This window comes from Entelurus aequoreus, linkage group LG01, assembly GCF_033978785.1.
Source record: "Entelurus aequoreus isolate RoL-2023_Sb linkage group LG01, RoL_Eaeq_v1.1, whole genome shotgun sequence".
Lineage (NCBI taxonomy): Eukaryota > Metazoa > Chordata > Actinopteri > Syngnathiformes > Syngnathidae > Entelurus > Entelurus aequoreus.
In genome coordinates this window covers 71,595,360-71,616,215 of record NC_084731.1, presented here as the reverse complement: position 1 = coordinate 71,616,215, position 20,856 = coordinate 71,595,360, and the positions used below count along the sequence as shown (strand labels likewise).

General features: G+C 41.4%; 1 protein-coding gene across 2 annotated transcripts in view; it reads right to left on the bottom strand.

Annotated features, from left to right (window-relative positions):
* Window positions 1-20,856, bottom strand: part of sgk2a (serum/glucocorticoid regulated kinase 2a) — a 46,858-nt gene that overhangs the window by 23,037 nt on the left and 2,965 nt on the right. For both annotated transcript variants that reach the window (XM_062057560.1, XM_062057559.1), the window contains exon 2: window positions 19,790-19,832. In XM_062057560.1, coding sequence (XP_061913544.1) covers window positions 19,790-19,804 — 15 coding nt within the window. In that variant the 5' untranslated portion in view covers window positions 19,805-19,832. The remainder of the gene's footprint in view (window positions 1-19,789; window positions 19,833-20,856) is intronic.

The window sequence follows — 20,856 nt, the reverse complement described above, 5'->3', positions numbered from 1 at the left end:
GGGAAAACCTGGAATGTTTTGAAAATATTGGCACTAGCACAATTGTCCTAGATGATATGAATGGGTTGGTGTTGGAATGTTTGGAATCGGTTGAAAAATGTTGACGTAGTAACAGTTTGAATTGACAATGGGTATTTCGAAATTCCTGGAATTTCAGGAAAATCAGGAATTTGTCCCAAAAAATGGCAGTTTTGTTGTTCCAATTAAGAGGAATGTTTTAAGAGGGAAATGGTCAAAAAACGTTAGAAAAATGTTAGCTGTGAAAACTTACCAGGAAGAGATGAAAGTAAGGCTTCCTGGAATTTTTTTAACTTGGAAAATGCTAGTTTGATTGTCCAAAGTGAGTGGTGTGTGGGGATGTTGGAACGGTTTAAATCAGATGAGAAATGTGGGAAATTAATTAAAATGTTGTATATTACCCATTCATAGTGAATGGGGAGAAAATTACTGGAAATTCCAGGAAAATCTGGAATTTGGGGAAAGGTAAAACATGTCCTGGGTATGACGTTAAACTACATCCAGGCATGAGATGGGAGGTTGTGTGTGGGGTTAGTGAGTCCCAACTAACGTCTATAAAATGCACACAAAGAACCGTTTGCACCTTCTCTTGTGACTGGCGGGCGGTCAGCGCCATAAAGCTGAGCGGGTCCCTGGGTAATTGGGGTGCGGACAACCAACAGGACAGACTAAGTTCAACAGCCCAGTAAGGCAATTAGTCTAGGAGAAGGATCTCTGATATAAAATACCCCTTCCAACCCGCACCAAGCCAGCGTGGAAGGTGTAGGCTAATAACCAGCATGAAGAGTACGCCAAGAGAGATCGTTCACTATGGCAGAAACATGCTGAGGCTTTCGTCCAGCAGTGGACTGACAACGGCTGCTGATGATGATGAAAACATGTTTTGCGTTGGACATATGTGAAGAGTAGTGTGTGTGGGTGGTTGAAAGGTCACAATCGGGTAAAAAAAATTTTGCAAAATGTTGAGAATTTAGGGCATTCTGGAACTATGAATATGTCCATTCATTCATTCATTCATCTGGAAGTTTAGGGATGTTCTAGTTGATATGAATGGGTTGCTGTTGGAATGTTTGGAATCGGTGGAAAAATGTTCACGTAGTAACAGTTTGAAGTGACAATGGGTATTTCAGAGTTCCTGGAATTTCGTGAAAATCAGGAATTTGTACAAAAAAATGGCAGTTTTGTTGTTGTAATTAAGAGGAATGTTTTGAAGGTGGAATGGTCAAAAACGTTTGAAAAATGTTAACTGTGAAAATTTACCAGGAAGAGATGAAAGTAGAGCTTCCTGGTATTTTCTTAAACTTGGGAAATGGTAGTTTGATTTTTCAAGGTGAGTGGAGTGTGTAGATGTTGGAACGGTTTACATCAGATGAGAAATGTGAGAAATTAATGAAAATGTTGTATATTACCCATTCATTATCGATGGGGAGAAAGTTACCTGAAATTCCAGGAGGAAAGGGAATTCGGGGACAGGGAACACATGTTTTGCGTTGGACATATGTGAAGAGTAGTGTGTGTAAATGGTGGAAAGGTCGGAAATCGGGTAAAAAAATGGCGCAAAATGTTGAGAATTTAGGGCATTGTAGAACTATGAATGCATTCATTCATTTGAATGGGAATTTCCTGGAAATTTAGGAATTTAGGAAAAACCGGGATTTAAAAAAAAAATATTGGTACTAGCACAATTGTCCTTGATGATATGAATGTGTTAGTGTTGGAATGTTTGGAATCGGTTGAAAAATATTGACGTAGTAACAGTTTGAATTGACAATGGGTGTTACAGAACTCCTGGAATTTCGGGAAAACCAGGAATTTGAAAAAAAAAATTAAGAGGAATGTTTTAAGGGGGAAACGGTCAAAAACGGTTGAAAAATTTTAACTGTGAAAACTTACCAGGAAGAGATCAAAGTAAGGCTTACTGGAATTTTTTAAAACTTGGAAAATGGTAGTTTGATTTTCCAAAGTGAGTGGAGTGTGTGGATGTTGGAACGGTTTAAATCTGATGAGAAATGTGGGAAATTAATTAAAATGTTGTATATTTCCTATTCATTGTCAATGGAGAGAAAATTACCGGAAATTCCAGGAAAACCGGGAATTTGGGAGAGGGCAAACATGTTTTGCGTTGGACATATGTGAAGAGTAGTGTGTGTGAATGGTTGAAAGGTCACAATCGGGTTAAAAAATGGCGTAAAATGTTGAGAATTTAGGGCATTGTAGAACTATGAATACGTCCATTTATTTAAGTTAAAGTTAAAGTTAAAGTACCAATGATTGTCACACACACACTAGGTGTGGTGAAATTTGTCCTCTGCATTTGACCCATCCCCTTGATCACCCCCTGGGAGGTGAGGGGAGCAGTGGGCAGCAGCGTAGCCGCGCCCGGGAATCATTTTTGGTGATTTAACCCCCAATTCCAACCCTTGATGCTGAGTGCCAAGCAGGGAGGTAATGGGTCCCATTTTTATAGTCTTTGGTATGACCCGGCCGGGGTTTGAACTCACAACCTACCTATCTCAGGGCTTTGAATGGGAATTTCCTGGAAATTTGGGGATTTGGGGAAAACCTGAAATGTTTTGAAAATATTGGTACTAGCACAATTTTCCTTGATGATATGAATGGGTTGGTGTTGGAATGCTTGGAATCAGTTGAAAAATATTGACATAGTAACAGTTTGAATTGACAATGGGTGTTACAGAACTCCTGGAATTTCGGGAAAACCAGGAATTTGTAAAAAAAAATTTAAGAGGAATGTTTTAAGGGGGAAACGGTCAAAATCGGTTGAAAAATTTTAACTGTGAAAACTTACGAGGAAGAGATCAAGGTAAGGCTTACTGGAATTTTTTAAAACTTGGAAAATGATAGTTTGATTTTCCAAAGTGAGTGGAGTGTGTGGATGTTGGAACGCTTTAAATCAGATGAGAAATGTGGGAAATTAATGAAAATGTTGTATATTTCCTATTCATTGTCAATGGGGAGAAAATTACCGGAAATTCCAGGAAAACCGGGAATTGTGGGAAAGGGCAAACATATTTTGTGTAGGACATATTGGAAGAGTCGTGTGTGTGGAAGGTTGAAAGGTCAGAATCGGGTTAAAAAATGGCGCAAAATGTTGACAATTTAGGGCACTGTAGAACTATGAATACATCAATTCATTTGAATGGGAATTTCCTGGAAATTTGGGAATTTGGGGAAAACCGGGAATGTTTTGAAAATATTGGTACTAACACAATTGTCCATGATGGGTTGGTGGGTTGGTGTTGGAATGTTTGGAATCGGTTGAAAAATATTGACGTAGTAACAGTTTGAATTGACAATGGGTATTTAGGAATTCCTGGAATTTCGTGAAAATCAGGAATTTGTACAAAAAAATGGCAGTTTTGTTGTTGTAATTAAGAGGAGTGTTTTAAGGGGGAAACAGTCAGAAACAGTTGAAAAATGTTAACTGTGAAAACTTACCAGGAAGAGATGAAAGTAGGGCTTCCTGGATTTTTTTGAACTTGGAAAATGGTAGTTTGATTGTCTAAAGTGAGTGGAGTGTGTGGATGTTGGAACGCTTTAAATCAAATGAGAAACGTGGGAAATTAATGAAAATGTTGTATATTACCCATTCATTGTCAATGGGGAGAAAAGTACCAGAAATTCCAGGAAAACCGTGAATTATGGGAAAGGGCAAACATGTTTTGTGTTGGACATATGTGAAGAGTAGTGTGTGTGGATGGTTGAAAGGTCGGAATCGGGTTTAAAAATGGCGCAAAATGTTGAGAATTGAGGGCATTGTAGGCCTATGAATACGTCCATTCATTTGAATAGGAATTTCCTGGAAATTTGGGATTTGGTGAAAATGGTAGTTGATGGTCCAAGGTGAGTGGAGTGTGTGGATGTTGGGTCCAATCAGGTGAGAAATGTGGGAACTGTGCATGTTTGAAAAATGGCCCATTTATTTTCAATGGGAAAAATAACCTCAAATCACTCCTTTCAACACTCAAAAAGCAATGCAATAAATTAAGAAATAAGACAACCAACCTGACTAAATCCTTAAAAAAAATTACATTACCGACAAAATAGAGGAAAACACAAATAAGCCACGTGAGCTCTGGAAAATCCTCAACAACCAGCTTCCTGGTTGCAGCCAGAAACTTAAAACCAGACTCACAAACATCAACACCAAGGAGGGTGACTCCCTCATTACAGACAAAATGGAGGTAGTAAGCGGACTTAACACCTTTTTCACCAGCATAGCCACAACTCTAGTCAACAAGCTGTCCCACCACTCTGGTCGCTTTGGTGTAGAACACATTAAAGCCTTCTACAGAAAGCTAGGAGTATCCAACAACAATTTCAAATTAGAAACGGTCTCAGCTGACGAGGTGTTAAAAAATTGAGCGCGCTCCACCCAAACAAGGCCACCGGCCTTGATAATATCCCCTCCAGATTCCTCAGGGACTCTGCCTCCATCATTGCCCCAATCATCACGCACATAATAAACCTATCAATTTCACAAGGCCAAATACCAAAATATTTCAAAATAGCAAGAGTAACTCCCCTCTTTAAAAATGGAAGCAAATTAGAACCTGGCAACTACCGACCTGTTTCTATTCTCAGTTCCATTTCGAAAGTAATGGAGAAAATAGTTTATGAACAGGTCGATAGTTACCTTGCCACTAATGAACTCATGTACAAATTCCAATCCAGCTTCAGAACTAACCACTCCACTGACACATGCCTTCTCTATCTGACCGACCACATCAAACATGAGGTGGACGTGGGCAAATACTGCGGCATGGTCATGCTGGACCTTCAGAAGGCCTTTGACACCGTTAACCACGCTATACTGTTGGATAAGCTCAGAGCAATCGGATTTGATAAAACCTCATCGAGCTGGATGCAATCCTACTTGGAGGGGAGGAAACAGGTGGTAGAGGTGAATGGCACCATGTCACCCCCCCCTCTCAGTAAGCTGTGGAGTCCCCCAAGGCAGTATATTGGGGCCTTTACTGTTCCTAATATACATAAACGACATGTCATCAGCATGCGACTGTGAATTGTTTTTGTTTGCGGATGACTCTGCCCTGCTGGTATCCGACCAGGACAAGTCACAGGTGGAGAAAATCCTCAGTGCTGAACTCTGTAGAATATGCACCTGGCTCGCTGACAACAAGCTATCCATACACTTGGGTAAAACGGAATCCATCCTATTTGGGTCCCACATAAACCTTAAGAAAGTCAGTGACTACACTATAAAAGTGGGTGACATTGTTATCACCAGGAAAGATGAGGTCACCTACCTAGGTTCCATTCTAGAGGCTAATCTTTCCTGTGATAAAATGGCAACCAAGGTAATCAAAAAGGTCAACCAAGGAACGAGATTTCTCTATAGAATCTCCTCTCTGGTCAACAAAAGAACCATGAAGATTCTGGCGGGAACTCTCGTTCAACCCTTTTTCGATTACGCATGCACCTCTTGGTACCCTAGCACCTCCAAAACCCTCAAATCTAGACTCCAAACATCCCAGAACAAGCTAGTCAGGTTACTTTTAGACCTCCACCCCAGACCACACCTCACCCCAACCCACTTCTCCAAAGTGGGCTGGCTCAGGGTGGAGGACAGAGTAAAACAACTTGCACTGAGCCTAGTCTATAAAATCCGCTACACCTCCCTGATACCGAAGTACATGTCAAACTACTTCCTAAACGTAAATGACCGCCATAACCACAACACCAGAGGGAGCTCCACTAACCACGTTAAACCCAGATTCTGATCTAACAAAGGTCTTAACTCATTCTCTTTCTATGCCACATCAATGTGGAATGCACTCCACCACCAACAGGTGTAAAAGAAAGGGCATCTCTATCCTCCTTCAAAACCGCACTAAAATAACACCTCCAGGCAACTTCAACCCTAAACTTACACCCTCCCTTCCACATCATACCTCTTCGGATTGTAAATAATCAAATGTAGACACTTTTTCTTATACTTTCTGATCTCTCTCTGTGTCCACTACCTGCTGTACATATCCTACCGAAGTCAGTCCTACATTGTTCCAATGTCCATTTCTCTGATGATGCAATTGTTGATGCCTGAAGTGTTGATACCAACCAATCCTAGCGCCCCCCTCCATATCCCACACCCCAGGTTGTAAATAATGTAAATAATTCAATGTATATACTCTGATGATTATCTTGTGTGATTACTGTATTATGAAAATAGTATATATCTGTATCATGAATCAATTTAAGTGGACCCCGACTTAAACAAGTTGAAAAACTTATTCGGGTGTTACCATTTAGTGGTCAATTGTACGGAATATGTACTTCACTGTGCAATCTACTAATAAAAGTTTCAATCAATCAATCAATCTAAAAGTGACCTGGAAAACAGGGGATTCTGGGTAATCTAGGATATTTTTGGGGGAGGTGCTCACGATTCCCAGTTGAGTCGAACGTTTTGATACTTGAACGATTCTAATGGGATGAAAACTGGACTGTGGAGCACAGCAAAGTTTTGTGGCGCAATAATAATAATAAATGTTGGTGTAGAATATTATATGTGTGAATGTTTGGACAGTCAACACATAATGATAATAAATAGATGATTTGTTGGTGTAGAATATTATATGTGTGAATGATTGGACATTCACATTTAATAATAATAATGATGATAATAATTAAAATAAAAATAAAAATAAAAGATTGTTTTTGGTTTAGAATATTATGTGATGTGAATGTTACATATAGTGATAATAATATTAATAATAAATCGATGATTTCTGTGTGTGAATGTTGAAACATTCACACATATAATAATAATAATAATATTAATAATAAATGGTGCAGAATATTATATGTATAGATATATATATATACATACACATATAATATATATACATGGATATAATAATAATAAAAAATAATATTAATAATAAATGGTGTAGAATATTATATATATATATATATATATACACACACACATATAATATATATATACATATATATAATAATAATAATAATAATGATGATAATAATAATAACAGATTGTTTTTTGTGTAGAATATTATATGTGTGCATGTTTGAACATTCACACTTATGATAATGATAATAATAAATAAATAAATATTGTTTTTTGGTGTAGAATCTTATATGTGTGAATGCTTGAATATTCACACAATAATAACAATAATAATGATAATAATAATAATACTAATAGATGGTTTTTGGTGTACAATCTTCTATGTATGAATGTTGGACATTCACACAATCAACCAAGTGAGTTGTTATTATTTTGATAATATTTATTCATTAAATAAGCTCTCATTAGACATCAGATCAACATGTACATTAAACAATGAAATCATTCAGAAGTTATTTTTCTATTATTAAGCAACTGTGGTAATATTTTGAATAATATTGCAAATATATTGTTTCATTTTATTTCACAATCAGCTCCACTGGACAACCATCAACCATTAATATCAAATATCAATTCCTAGATATGGTCGAAACTATTTAAAGTGCACTACGCATAATAAACGCAACATTGTTAATATTGCTACTACGTATAATCTCAACAAAAACTCTTCAAAACAGCCCAATACCTATAATATGGGCTTTTTAAACATAAGATCATTGTCTCCCAAAACGTTATTAGTTAATGAGGTCATTAGACACAACAATCTTAACATTCACACTTATGATAATGATAATAATAAATAAATAAATATTGTTTTTTGGTGTAGAATCTTATATGTGTGAATGCTTGAATATTCACACAATAATAACAATAATAATGATAATAATAATAATACTAATAGATGGTTTTTGGTGTCATTAGACACAACAATCTTAACATTCACACTTATGATAATGATAATAATAAATAAATAAATATTGTTTTTTGGTGTAGAATCTTATATGTGTGAATGCTTGAATATTCACACAATAATAACAATATAATATGGGCTTTTTAAACATAAGATCATTGTCTCCCAAAACGTTATTAGTTAATGAGGTCATTAGACACAACAATCTTAACGTTCACACTTATGATAATGATAATAATAAATAAATAAATATTGTTTTTTGGTGTAGAATCTTATATGTGTGAATGCTTGAATATTCACACAATAATAACAATAATAATGATAATAATAATAATACTAATAGATGGTTTTTGGTGTACAATCTTCTATGTATGAATGTTGGTCTTAGCGAAACCTGGCTCAAACCAGACGATTTTTTGCGCTAATTGAGGCATCTCCTCCTAACTATACGAATGCACATATTGCCCGTCCTCTTAAAAGGGGTGGGGGCGTCGCACTAATATACAATGAAAACTTTAACCTTACCCCTAACCTAAATAATAAATATAAATCGTTTGAGGTGCTTACTATGAGGTCTGTCACACCGCTGCCTCTCGACCTGGCTGTTATCTACCGCCCCCCTGGGCCCTATTCGGACTTTATCAGTGAATTCTCAGAGTTTGTTGCTGATCTAGTGACGCACGTCGACAATTTAATCATAATGGGGGACTTTAATATCCATATGAATACCCCATCGGACCCTCGGTGCGTGGCGCTCCAGACTATAATTGATAGCTGTGGTCTTACACAAATAATAAATGAACCCACGCATCGCAACGGTAATACGATAGATCTATTGCTTGTCAGAGGTGTCACCACCTCCAAAGTTATGATACTCCCGTATACTAAAGTAATGTCCGATCATTACCTTATAAAATTTGAAGTTCTGACTCATTGTCAACAAACTAATAATAATAATAACTGCTATAGTGGCCGCAACATTGATGCTGCCACAGCGATGACTCTTGCTGGCCTACTGCCTTCGGTAATGGCACCATTCCCAAATTATGTCGGCTCTATTGATAACCTCACTAACAATTTTGACGACACCCTGCGCGAAACCATTGATAGTATAGCACTGCTAAAGCAAAAAAGGGCCCCTAAAAGGCGTACCCCATGGTTTACAGAAGAAACTAGAGCCCATAAATTATCATGTAGAAAGCTGGAACGCAAATGGCGCGCGACTAAACTTGAGGTTTTCCATCAAGCATGGAGTGATAGTTTAATAACTTATAAATGGCAAAATGGCGGCGCATGGGAATGCAGCGGCTCTGCTAACGCTCTTGGGAGTGTAGAGCGATTTGGCAAAAAACACCCGTCATTTCTGTCAATTTCATGGCTGGCTCAAAGCGTGAACACTCTGTGATCACATATGACCGACAGACAATTCTGGATGTGGATGGATCGGGTCGTTATAGACTGAAAGATGCATGTACGGTGGACCTCCTCGCTAGCATGGGACTACTTCGTGGGCTACATCGAGCGGCCTTTGTAGCAGCGGAGTCAAGTGCTAGCGGTGACCGCCAATGGAGACGACATAGGCGGTGTGAGCGGAAGCAGAAGCGGGGATGCCGAGCTGGGCTAACAACAAAGAGAAAAGCTAACCAAAGAAGCGTGGAGTCTCCGGGTAAGAAGCCATTTAAACTAGAACTAGCCGGCGTCAGGCTGGATAATCCCTGCACACATAGCAATTCTCTTAGAATAAAACACAACTCACATAATGTTTTTTCTTTTGTGACCGTGTCAGAGGCAGACATACATTGTACTGAGGTAGCTAACTATGATGCGTTCAGTTTATCGCAACATCAAGCAAACAATCTGAATATCCCCGTCGTATCAATTCCTAGATATGGTCGAAACTATTTAAAGTGCAATACGCATAATAAACGCAACATTATTAATATTGCTACTTCGGATAATTTCAACAAACAATCCTCAAAACAGCCCACTACCTATAATATGGGCTTTTTAAACATAAGATCATTATCTTCCAAAACGCTATTAGTTAATGAAGTCATTAGAGACAACAAACTTGACGTCGTTGGTCTCGCCGAGACCTGGCTCAAACCAGACGATTTTTTTCCGCTAAATGAAGCATCTCCTCCTGGCTATACCAATACACATTTTGCCCGACCTCTTAAAAGGGGAGGGGGTGTCGCACTAATATACAATGAAAACTATAATCTTACACCTAACCTAAAAAATAAATATAACTCGTTTGAGGTGCTCACTTTGAGGTTTGTCACACCGCTGCCTCTCCACCTGGCTGTTATCTACCGCCCCCCTGGGCCCTATTCGGACTTCATCAGTGAATTCTTAGAGTTTGTTGCTGATCTAGTGACGCACGCCGACAATATAATCATAATGGGGGACTTTAATATCCATATGAATACCCCATCGGACCCTCCATGCGTGGCGCTCCAGACTATAATTGATAGCTGTGGTCTTACACAAATAATAAATGAACCCACGCATCGCAACGGTAATACGATAGATCTAGTGCTTGTCAGGGGTGTCACCACCTCTAAAGTTACGATACTCCCGTACACTAAAGTAATGTCCGATCATTACCTTATAAAATTCGAAGTTCTGACTCATTGTCAACAAACTAAGAATAATAATAATAACTACTATAGCAGCCGCAACATTAATGCTGCCACAACGACGACTCTTACTGACCTACTGCCTTCGGTAATGGCACCATTCCCAAATTATGTGGGCTCTATTGATAACCTCACTAACAACTTTAATGACGCCCTGCGCGACACCATTGATATTGTAGCACCGCTAAAGCTAAAAAGGGCCCCTAAAAGGCGTACCCCATGGTTTACAGAAGAAACTAAAGCCCAGAAATTATCATGTAGAAAGCTGGAACGCAAATGGCGTGCGACTAAACTTGAGGTTTTCCATCAAGCATGGTGTGATAGTTTAATAACTTATAAACGCATGCTTACCTCAGCTAAAGCTAAATATTACTCAAATCTCATCCACCTCAACAAAAATGATCCTAAATTTCTGTTTAGTACAGTAGCATCGCTAAACCAACAAGGGACTCCTCCCAGTAGCTCCACCCACTCAGCAGATGACTTTATGAATTTCTTTAATAAGAAAATTGAATTTATTAGAAAAGAGATTAAAGACAATGCATCTCAGCTACAACTGGGTTCTATTAACACAGATACGACTGTATATACGACGGATACCGCCCTCCAAAATAGTTTCTCTCTCTTTGATGAAATAACATTGGAGGAATTGTCAAAATGTGTAAATGGGACAAAACAAACAACATGTTTACTTGACCCAATTCCTGGGAAACTTATCAAGGAGCTTTTTGTATTACTAGGTCCATCAGTGTTAAATATTATAAACTTATCACTTTCCTCTGGCACTGTTCCCCGAGCATTCAAAAAAGCGGTTATTCATCCTCTACTCAAAAGACCTAACCTCGATCCTGATCTCCTGGTAAACTACCGGCCGGTGTCCCACCTTCCGTTTATCTCGAAAATCCTCGAAAAAATTGTAGCAGAGCAGCTAAATGAACACTTAGCGTCTAACAATCTCTGTGAACCTTTTCAATCCGGTTTCAGGGCAAATCACTCTACGGAGACAGCCCTCGCAAAAATGACTAATGATCTATTGCTAACCATGGATTCTGATGCTTCATCTATGTTGCTGCTTCTTGATCTTAGCGCCGCTTTCGATACTGTTGATCATAATATTTTATTAGAGCGTATCAAAACGCGTATTGGGATGACAGACTTAGCCTTGTCTTGGTTTAACTCTTATCTTACTGACAGGATGCAGTGTGTCTCCCATAACAATGTGACCTCGGACTATGTTAAGGTAACGTGCGGAGTTCCCCAGGGTTCGGTTCTTGGCCCTGCACTCTTTAGTATTTACATGCTGCCGCTAGGTGACATCATACGCAAATACGGTGTTAGCTTTCACTGTTATGCTGATGACACCCAACTCTACATGCCCCTAAAGCTGACCAACACGCCGGATTGTAGTCAGCTGGAGGCGTGTCTTAATGAAATTAAACAATGGATGTCCGCTAACTTTTTGCAACTCAACGCTAAGAAAACGGAAATGCTGATTATCGGTCCTGCTCAACACCGACATCTATTTAAAAATACCACCTTAACATTTGACAACCAAACAATTAAACAAGGTGACTCTGTAAAGAATCTGGGTATTATCTTCGACCCAACTCTCTCGTTTGAGTCGCACATTAAGAGTGTTACTAAAACGGCCTTCTTTCATCTCCGTAATATCGCTAAAATTCGTCCCATTTTGTCCACAAGCGATGCTGAGATCATTATCCATGCGTTCGTTACATCTCGTCTCGATTACTGTAACGTTTTATTTTCGGGCCTCCCTATGTCTAGCATTAAAAGATTACAGATGGTACAAAATGCGGCTGCTAGACTTTTGACAAAAACAAGAAAGTTTGATCATATTACGCCTATACTGGCTCACTTGCACTGGCTTCCTGTGCACCTAAGATGCGACTTTAAGGTCTTACTACTTACGTATAAAATACTACACGGTCAAGCTCCTGCCTATCTTGCCGATTGTATTGTACCATATGTCCCGGCAAGAAATCTGCGTTCAAAGAACTCCGGCTTATTAGTGATTCCCAGAGCCCAAAAAAAGTCTGCGGGCTATAGAGCGTTTTCTATTCGGGCTCCAATACTGTGGAATGCCCTCCCGGTAAAAGTTAGAGATGCTACCTCAGTAGAAGCATTTAAGTCTCATCTTAAAACTCATTTGTATACTCTAGCCTTTAAATAGACTCCCTTTTTAGACCAGTTGATCTGCCGTTTCTTTTCTTTTCTTTTCTACTCTGCTCCAAACCCGGGGTGGACCGCTAGCCTGTTCATCAGATGGGGACATCTCTACGCTGCTGACTCGTCTCCACTCGGGATGGTTCCTGTTGGCCCCACTATGGACTGGACTCTCGCTGATGTGTTGGACTTTCACAATATTATGTCAGACCCACTCGACATCCATTGCTTTCGGTCTCCCCTAGAGGGGGGGGGGGGGGGGGGTTACCCACATATGCGGTCCTCTCCAAGGTTTCTCATAGTCATTCACATTGACGTCCCACTGGGGTGAGTTTTCCTTGCCCGTTTGTGGGCTCTGTACCGAGGATGTCGTTGTGGCTTGTACAGCCCTTTGAGACACTTGTGATTTAGGGCTATATAAATAAACATTGATTGATTGATTGATTGATTGATAAACGCATGCTTACCTTAGCTAAAGCTAAATATTACTCAAATCTCATCCGCCTCAACAAAAACTATCCTAAATTTTAGTTTGTACAGTAGCATCGCTAACCCAACAAGGGACTCCTCCCAGTAGCTCCACCCACTCGGCAGATGACTTTATGAATTTCTTTAATAAGAAAATTGAACTCATTAGAAAGGAGATTAAAGACAACGGATCCCAGCTACAACTGGGTTCTATTAACACAAATACGACTGTATATACGACGGATACCGCCCTCCAAAATAGTCTCTCTATTTTTGATGAAATAACATTAGAGGAATTATTACGGTGTGTAAATGGGATAAAACAACATGTTTACTTGACCCACTTCCTGGGAAACTTATCAAGGAGCTTTTTGTATTATTAGGTCCATCAGTGCTAAATTTGATAAACTTATCACTTTCCTCTGGCACTGTTCCCCTAGCATTCAAAAAAGCGGTTATTCATCCTCTGCTCAAAAGACCTAACCTCGATACTGACCTCATGGTAAACTACCGGCCGGTGTCCCACCTTCCGTTTATTTAGAAAATCCTCGAAAAGATTGTTGCACAGCAGCTAAATGAACACTTAGCGTCTAACAATCTCTGTGAACCTTTTCAATCCGGTTTCAGGGCAAATCACTCTACGGAGACAGCCCTCGCAAAAATGACTAATGATCTATTGCTAACCATGGATTCTGATTCGTCATCTATGTTGCTGCTTCTTGATCTTAGCGCTGCTTTCGATACCGTCGATCATAATATTTTATTAGAGCGTATCAAAACAAGTATTGGTATGTCAGACTTAGCCTTGTCTTGGTTTAACTCTTATCTTACTGACAGGATGCAGTGCGTCTCCCATAACAATGTGACCTCGGACTATGTTAACGTAACGTGCGGAGGTCCCCAGGGTTCGGTTCTTGGCCCTGCACTCTTTAGTATTTACATGCTGCCGCTAGATGACATCATACGCAAATACGGTGTTAGCTTTCACTGATATGCTGATGACACCCAACTCTACACGCCCCTAAAGCTGACCAACACGCCGGATTGTAGTCAGCTGGAGGCGTGTCTTAATGAAATTAAACAATCGATGTCCGCTAACTTTTTGCAACTCAACGCCAAGAAAACGGAAATGCTGATTATCGGTCCTGCGAGACACCGACATTTATTTAATAATACCACCTTAACATTTGACAACCAAACAATTACACAAGGCGACTCTGTAAAGAATCTGGGTATTATCTTCGACCCAACTCTCTCGTTTGAGTCACACATTAAGAGTGTTACTTTGCCTTCTTTCATCTCCGTAATATCGCTAAAATTCGTTCCATTTTGTCCACTAGCGACGCTGAGATCATTTTTCATGCGTTCGTTACGTCTCGTCTCGATTACTGTAACATATTATTTTCTATGTCTAGCATTAAAAGATTACAGTTGGTACAAAATGCGGCTGCTAGACTCTTGAAAAGAACAAGAACGTTTGATCATATTACGCCTATATTGGCTCACCTGCACTGGCTTCCTGTGCACTTAAGATGTGACTTTAAGGTTTTACTACTTACGTATAAAATACTACACGGTCTAGCTCCAGCCTATCTTGCCGATTGTATTGTACCATATGTCCCGGCAAGAAATCTGCGTTCAAAGAACTCCGGCTTATTAGTGATTCCCAGAGCCCAAAAAAAGTCTGTGGGCTATAGAGCGTTTTCTATTCGGGCTCCAGGTCCCGTGGCCAAGGATGAAGTGCTGGCTGTCCAGAGTCGGGACCCGGGGTGGACCGCTCACCTGTGCATCAGTTGGGGACATCTCTGCGCTGCTGACCCGTCTACGCTCGGGATGGTTTCCTGCTGGCCCCACTATGGACTTGTCTCTCACTATTGTGTTGGATCCACTATGGACTGGACTTTCACAATATTATGTCAGACCCACTCGACATCCATTGCTTTCGGTCTCCCCTAGGGGGGTGTGGGGGGGGGGGGGGGGTTACCCACATATGCTGTCCTCTCCAAGGTTTCTCATAGTCATTCACATCGACGTCCCACTGGGGTGAGTTTTCCTTGCCCTTATGTGGGCTCTGTACCGAGGATGTCGTTGTGGCTTGTGCAGCCCTTTGAGACACTTGTGATTTAGGACTACCGTATTTTCCGCACCATAAGCCGCACCTAAAAAACTAAATTTTTCTCAAAAGCTGACAGTGCGGCTAATAACCCGGTGCGCCTTATATGTGGATTAATATTCATATTTATTTTCATAAAGTTTAGGTCTCGCAACTACGGTAAACAGCCGCCAGCTTCTTCTTCTACGGTAAGCAACCGCCCCCATAGAAGAGGAAGCGCTTCTTCTTCTACTGTAAGCAACCGCCAAGGTGAGCACCCGCCCCCGTAGAAGAAGAAGCGCGCGGATATTACTTTTCATTTCATTTGTGTGTTTCTGTAAAGACCACAAAATGTCTCCTACCAAGAGACACACGTACAAGGTTCCACTGACTTTTGATATTCCTGTGAACCGCACTGTGGATACAACGGGAACACGTACAGTGAATATCCGTTAGCTTGCCATGCTAACGGCCAGAAACTTTCACCCATGGTGATATTCAAAAGGAAGACCTTGCCAAAAGAAAACTTTCCAGCCGGCGTCATCATAAAAGCTAACTCGAAGGGATGGATGGATGAAGAAAAGATGAGCGAAGAGACCGGGGTGACTTTTTTCACGCAGCTCCGTCCATGTTGATCTATGACTGCATGCACGTCCACATCACATATGGTGTCAAAAAACAAGTGAAGCACACCGAAGAAGAAGAATTCGAGGGATTTGTGGATGAGTAATAACTTCAGAAAGTGAGCTTTAAATGTTTATTTTGTGTGTTGTGTGACACTAACGTATGAGCATCGTTGAGTTATTGATGTTGCTATTGCTCTGCACTATTTTGAGTGTTACTATTTTTGTGATTGCACATTTGCACATTACATTTTGGGAGTGAACAGAGTTGTTAGAACGCTGGTTTGTAATATATTATTAAAGTTTGACTGACCTATCTGACTGTTTTTTTGACATTCCCTTTAGCGTAGCGTAGGTGCGGCTAATAACACGGGGCGGCTAATAGGTAAACAAAGTTTTGAAATATGCCATTCATTGAAGGTGCGGCTTACAACACGGGGCGGCTTATGGTGCGGAAAATACGGTATATAAATAAACATTGATTGATTGATTGAATTGTATTTAATTGTGCTTTTTTTAATAGATAATCTGTGTTGCTCATTTAAATAATGCACTTATTTATTTGTATTCTTTTTAAACAACATATCTATTATTAATCTTGTTTTTTGTTCCATTGTCGTTCATTGTCATGTCTGTTTATCATGTTTTTGTTTTGGCCATGTGTTTGTTTTTTGGACTCTTTTTAGTTCCTGGTTGCACTTCCTTGTTTGTTTGTTTCCATAGCAACTCATTAGTTTTCACCTGTCCTGTCACGCACCTGTTTCACGTTTTGAGTCATGCACCTGTTTTCACTGATCATGTCACTATTTAAATCTGTCTGTTTCTGTTGTTCGGCCTGGCGACCTCGCACTTTTTCATCACTCTGATTCATGTCATGTTCACAGTTCTTTGCCAAGTAAGTTTTTGTTTATTAATGCCACAGTTTGTGTTTTTGTTTTAGTGTTCATAGTTTCTGCCTTTGTGCAAGTTTTGTGTTTATACCCAAGTTTTGTATTTCCGCCTTTGTGCGCGCCTTTTGTTTTCATAGTCAAGTTTTTACCTCCGCTGTGAGCGCTTTTTGTTTATTCCTTTTTTATTGTTAAAATTAAACATGTATGCCAATTCACGCCTGGCCCGCGCCAACTTTCCGTTGCCTTCCGGAGAAACAAGACCCAAGAACCAAGTCGTGACAGTAGGTCGCCAGCATAACAATTTCTCCGCACGAAGTTGAGACAGTTTGGATGAGGCTTCTTGGGAGGTGCTCCACGCCATGGAGACTGAGACGCTGCACTTTTCCTCCAGGGAGCGCAGGGGGATGATGTGGGGGAATGGAGGCAAGCTGGTGCCGATCGGCGCGTCGTTCCCGTCCCGGAAGCGTCGCCAAGGACGAGGAAAGACTTCCGCGAGCCGGCAGGACACGCCGCTCCCACAAGCCCCTCTCCCTCCGGGCGGAAGCAAGCAGCAGCCAGCCCGGCTTCGCCCTGATGACGTCACAGACCAGGATTTTTTTTTCAATACTTTTTCTTTTGATCACTCACCTCCAGCAAAAGACTCTAATCCCATAAACATGATAAAACACTATCACAACATGCTTTTGGACATTAGAGCAAGTCATCCCAAGCCACCCAAATTCCATGCCCCGCCCCCCAGGACTCAAGCCATGCCCAAGTCACAATTTTTTTTTTCACCCAATAAAACCCAGGTAGAAGAAAAAATACTTTGTGGACAATTTAAAGTGGAGGATTCGGCCCCCCTCAAGGCCTCCCTCCACCCACCCCAAAAGACGGTTCCAGACCGCGGGGAGCGCGTCTGGGATCCGCTCCTTGAGGGGGGGCAAGGGCTGGGATCTCTTCAGGTGGGGTTGCTCAGCGTCATGCCATGCCACAGCCTCTAGGACGACCGCCACCACCAGTCTGTCGGCCTGCTAAGCCGCAAACTCCGGTTCGGCCACCACCACCGGTCTTTCGGCCGGCTAAGCCGCAACCTCCGGTCCGGCCACCACCACCGGTCTTTCGTCCTGCCAAGCCACAGCCTCCAGCACGACCACCACCACCAGTCTGTCGGCCTGCTAAGCCGCAACCCCCGGTCCGGCCACCTCCACCAGCTCCACACCAAGCGCCACCAGTCGCAGCTCCACGCCAAGCGCCACCAGTCGCAGCTCCACGCCAAGCGCCACCAGTCGTAGCTCCACGCCACCACCAGTCGCAGGTCCACGCCAAGCGCCACCAGTCGCAGCTCCACGCCAAGCGCCACCAGTCGCAGCTCCACGCCGCCAAGTGCTGCCAGTAGTAGCACCACGCCAAGCTCCGTTACCAGCTCCACGCCGCCAAGTGCCGCCAGTCGCAGCTTCACGACGCCAAGTGCCGCCAGTCGCAGCTTCACGACGCCAAGTACCGCCAGTCGCAGCTTCACGACGCCAAGTGCCGCCAGTCGCAGCTCCACGACGCCAAGTGCCGCCAGTCGCAGCTCCACGACGCCAAGTGCCGCCAGTCGCAGCTCCACGCCAAGACCAAGCACCCCCACGCCAAGACCAAGCACCCCCAAGCCAAGACCAAGACCCCCCAAGCCAAGACCAAGCACCGCCATGCAAAGACTCCCCAAGCCAAGACCAAGCACCGCCATGCCAAGACCCTCCAAGCAGCCAAGACCCTCCAAGCGGCCAAGACCAAGCTTCGCCGCCCGAAGCGCCACGCCAAGCTTCGCCGCCCGACGCGCCACGCCAAGCTTCGCTGCCTGCTTCTTCTGCTGCACCCGCACCTGCGTCATCTGCGGCTTCCACGCCTGCAATGACGACGACGCGCCTGCCTCCTCGTCTGCCACGGTTGTGGCCACTACCTGGTCGTCCGCCACGCCAAGTGCGCCCACCTCATCGTCGGCCACGCATGTGGCCCTTCCCGGGTTGCCCACCTCCCCGGTGGCGGTGGCGTTCCACTCGCCGCCGCCACATGACTATCCTCGGTGGATTCGGGGCCACTTGGCCTGGCGACCCACCGCCATGTCCCCCTACCGCCCTCCCATGACTCTTGATCCTGTTTTTTGTTTTTGGACATCTGGGATCTGTCCGTAAGGGGGGGGGGTTCTGTCATGTCTGTTTATCATGTTTTTGTTTTGGCCATGTGTTTGTTTTTTGGACTCTTTTTAGTTCCTGGTTGCACTTCCTTGTTTGTTTGTTTCCATAGCAACTCATTAGTTTTCACCTGTCCTGTCACGCACCTGTTTCATGTTTTGAGTCACGCACCTGTTTTCACTGATCATGTCACTATTTAAATCTGTCTGTTTCTGTTGTTCGGCCTGGCGACCTCACACTTTTTCATCACTCTGATTCATGTCATGTTCACAGTTCTTTGACAAGTAAGTTTTTGTTTATTAATACCACAGTTTGTGTTTTTGTTTTATTGTTCATAGTTTCTGCCTTTGTGCAAGTTTTGTGTTTATACCCAAGTTTTGTATTTCCGCCTTTGTGCGTGCCTTTTGTTTTCATAGTCAAGTTTTTACCTCCGCTGTGAGCGCTTTTTGTTTATTCCTTTTTTATTGTTCAAATTAAACATGTATGCAAATTCATGTCTGGCCCGCGCCAACTTTCCGTTGCCTTCCGGAGAAACAAGACCCAAGAACCAATTCGTGACATTCATAATCAGCTCACATTAGGCATCAATGTAATGTGACTCATTTCAGTAAAAGCAATTTCAAATCATGTCTTTTTTGTATGACTTCTGTGGAACAACAATAATATGAATAATACAGTAATGTAGTTGTGGAACAACAATAATATGAATATTACAGTAATGTAGTTGTGGAACAACAATAATATGAATAATACAGTAATGTAGTTGTGGAACAACAATAATATGAATAATACAGTAATGTAGTTGTGGAACAACAATAATATGAATAATACAGTAATGTAGTTGTGGAACGACAATAATATGAATAATACAGTAATGTAGTTGTGGAGAGAACACTCACATTGCAGTGTGCCATGATCCAGTGCAGCAGGACAGCAGAAAACCTGACACATGACACGTGACAGACAGGAGACAGACTTCAGCTCAAATTGAAATATTTAATATGAAATAGGAGACTATCTTGCATTGTTTGTGGTTGTTTTTGTTTCCAAATGAAGCAGGTTCTTCTGGTTTGAAGGATGCAGGACCAGCAGGAAGACGCTGAAGGACATTTTAATGATACAACAACTGTGTCCGCGTGTTGACGTTGTCAACATAGACTTTTTTTGTTGTACTTTTTTCTTTATTTGCATTTACTTGTCCAGCAAAAACAATTTAATACCCTATATACATACATGTATACATATAAACATATATACATACATCCGTATACATATATATATACACACACATATATATATACATACAGTATATACATACACACTTATACACACATCTATTGGGACGGTATAGCTCGGTTGGTAGAGCGGCCGTGCCAGCAACTTGAGGGTTGCAGGTTCGATCCCCGCTTCCGCCATCCTAGTCACTGCCGTTGTGTCCTTGGGCAAGACACTTTACCCACCTGCTCCCAGTGCCACCCACACTGGTTTAAATGTAACTTGGATATTGGGTTTCACAATGTAAAGCGCTTTGAGTCACTTGAGAAAAAGCGCTATATAAATGTAATTCACTTCACTATATATATATATATATATATATATATATATATATATATATATATATATATATATATATATATATATATATATATAAAGTGTGTGTGTATATACAAACCCCGTTTCCATATGAGTTGGGAAATTGTGTTAGATGTAAATATAAACGGAATACAATGATCTGCAAACCCATATTCAATTGAATGCACTACAAAGACAAGATATTTGATGTTCAAACTCATAAACTTTATTTTTCTTTTGCAAATAATAATTAACTTAGAATCTCATGGCTGCGACACGTGCCAAAGTAGTTGGGAAAGGGCATGTTCACCACTGTGTTACATGGCCTTTCCTTTTAACAACACTCAGTAAACGTTTGGGAACTGAGGAGACACATTTTTTAAGCTTCTCAGGT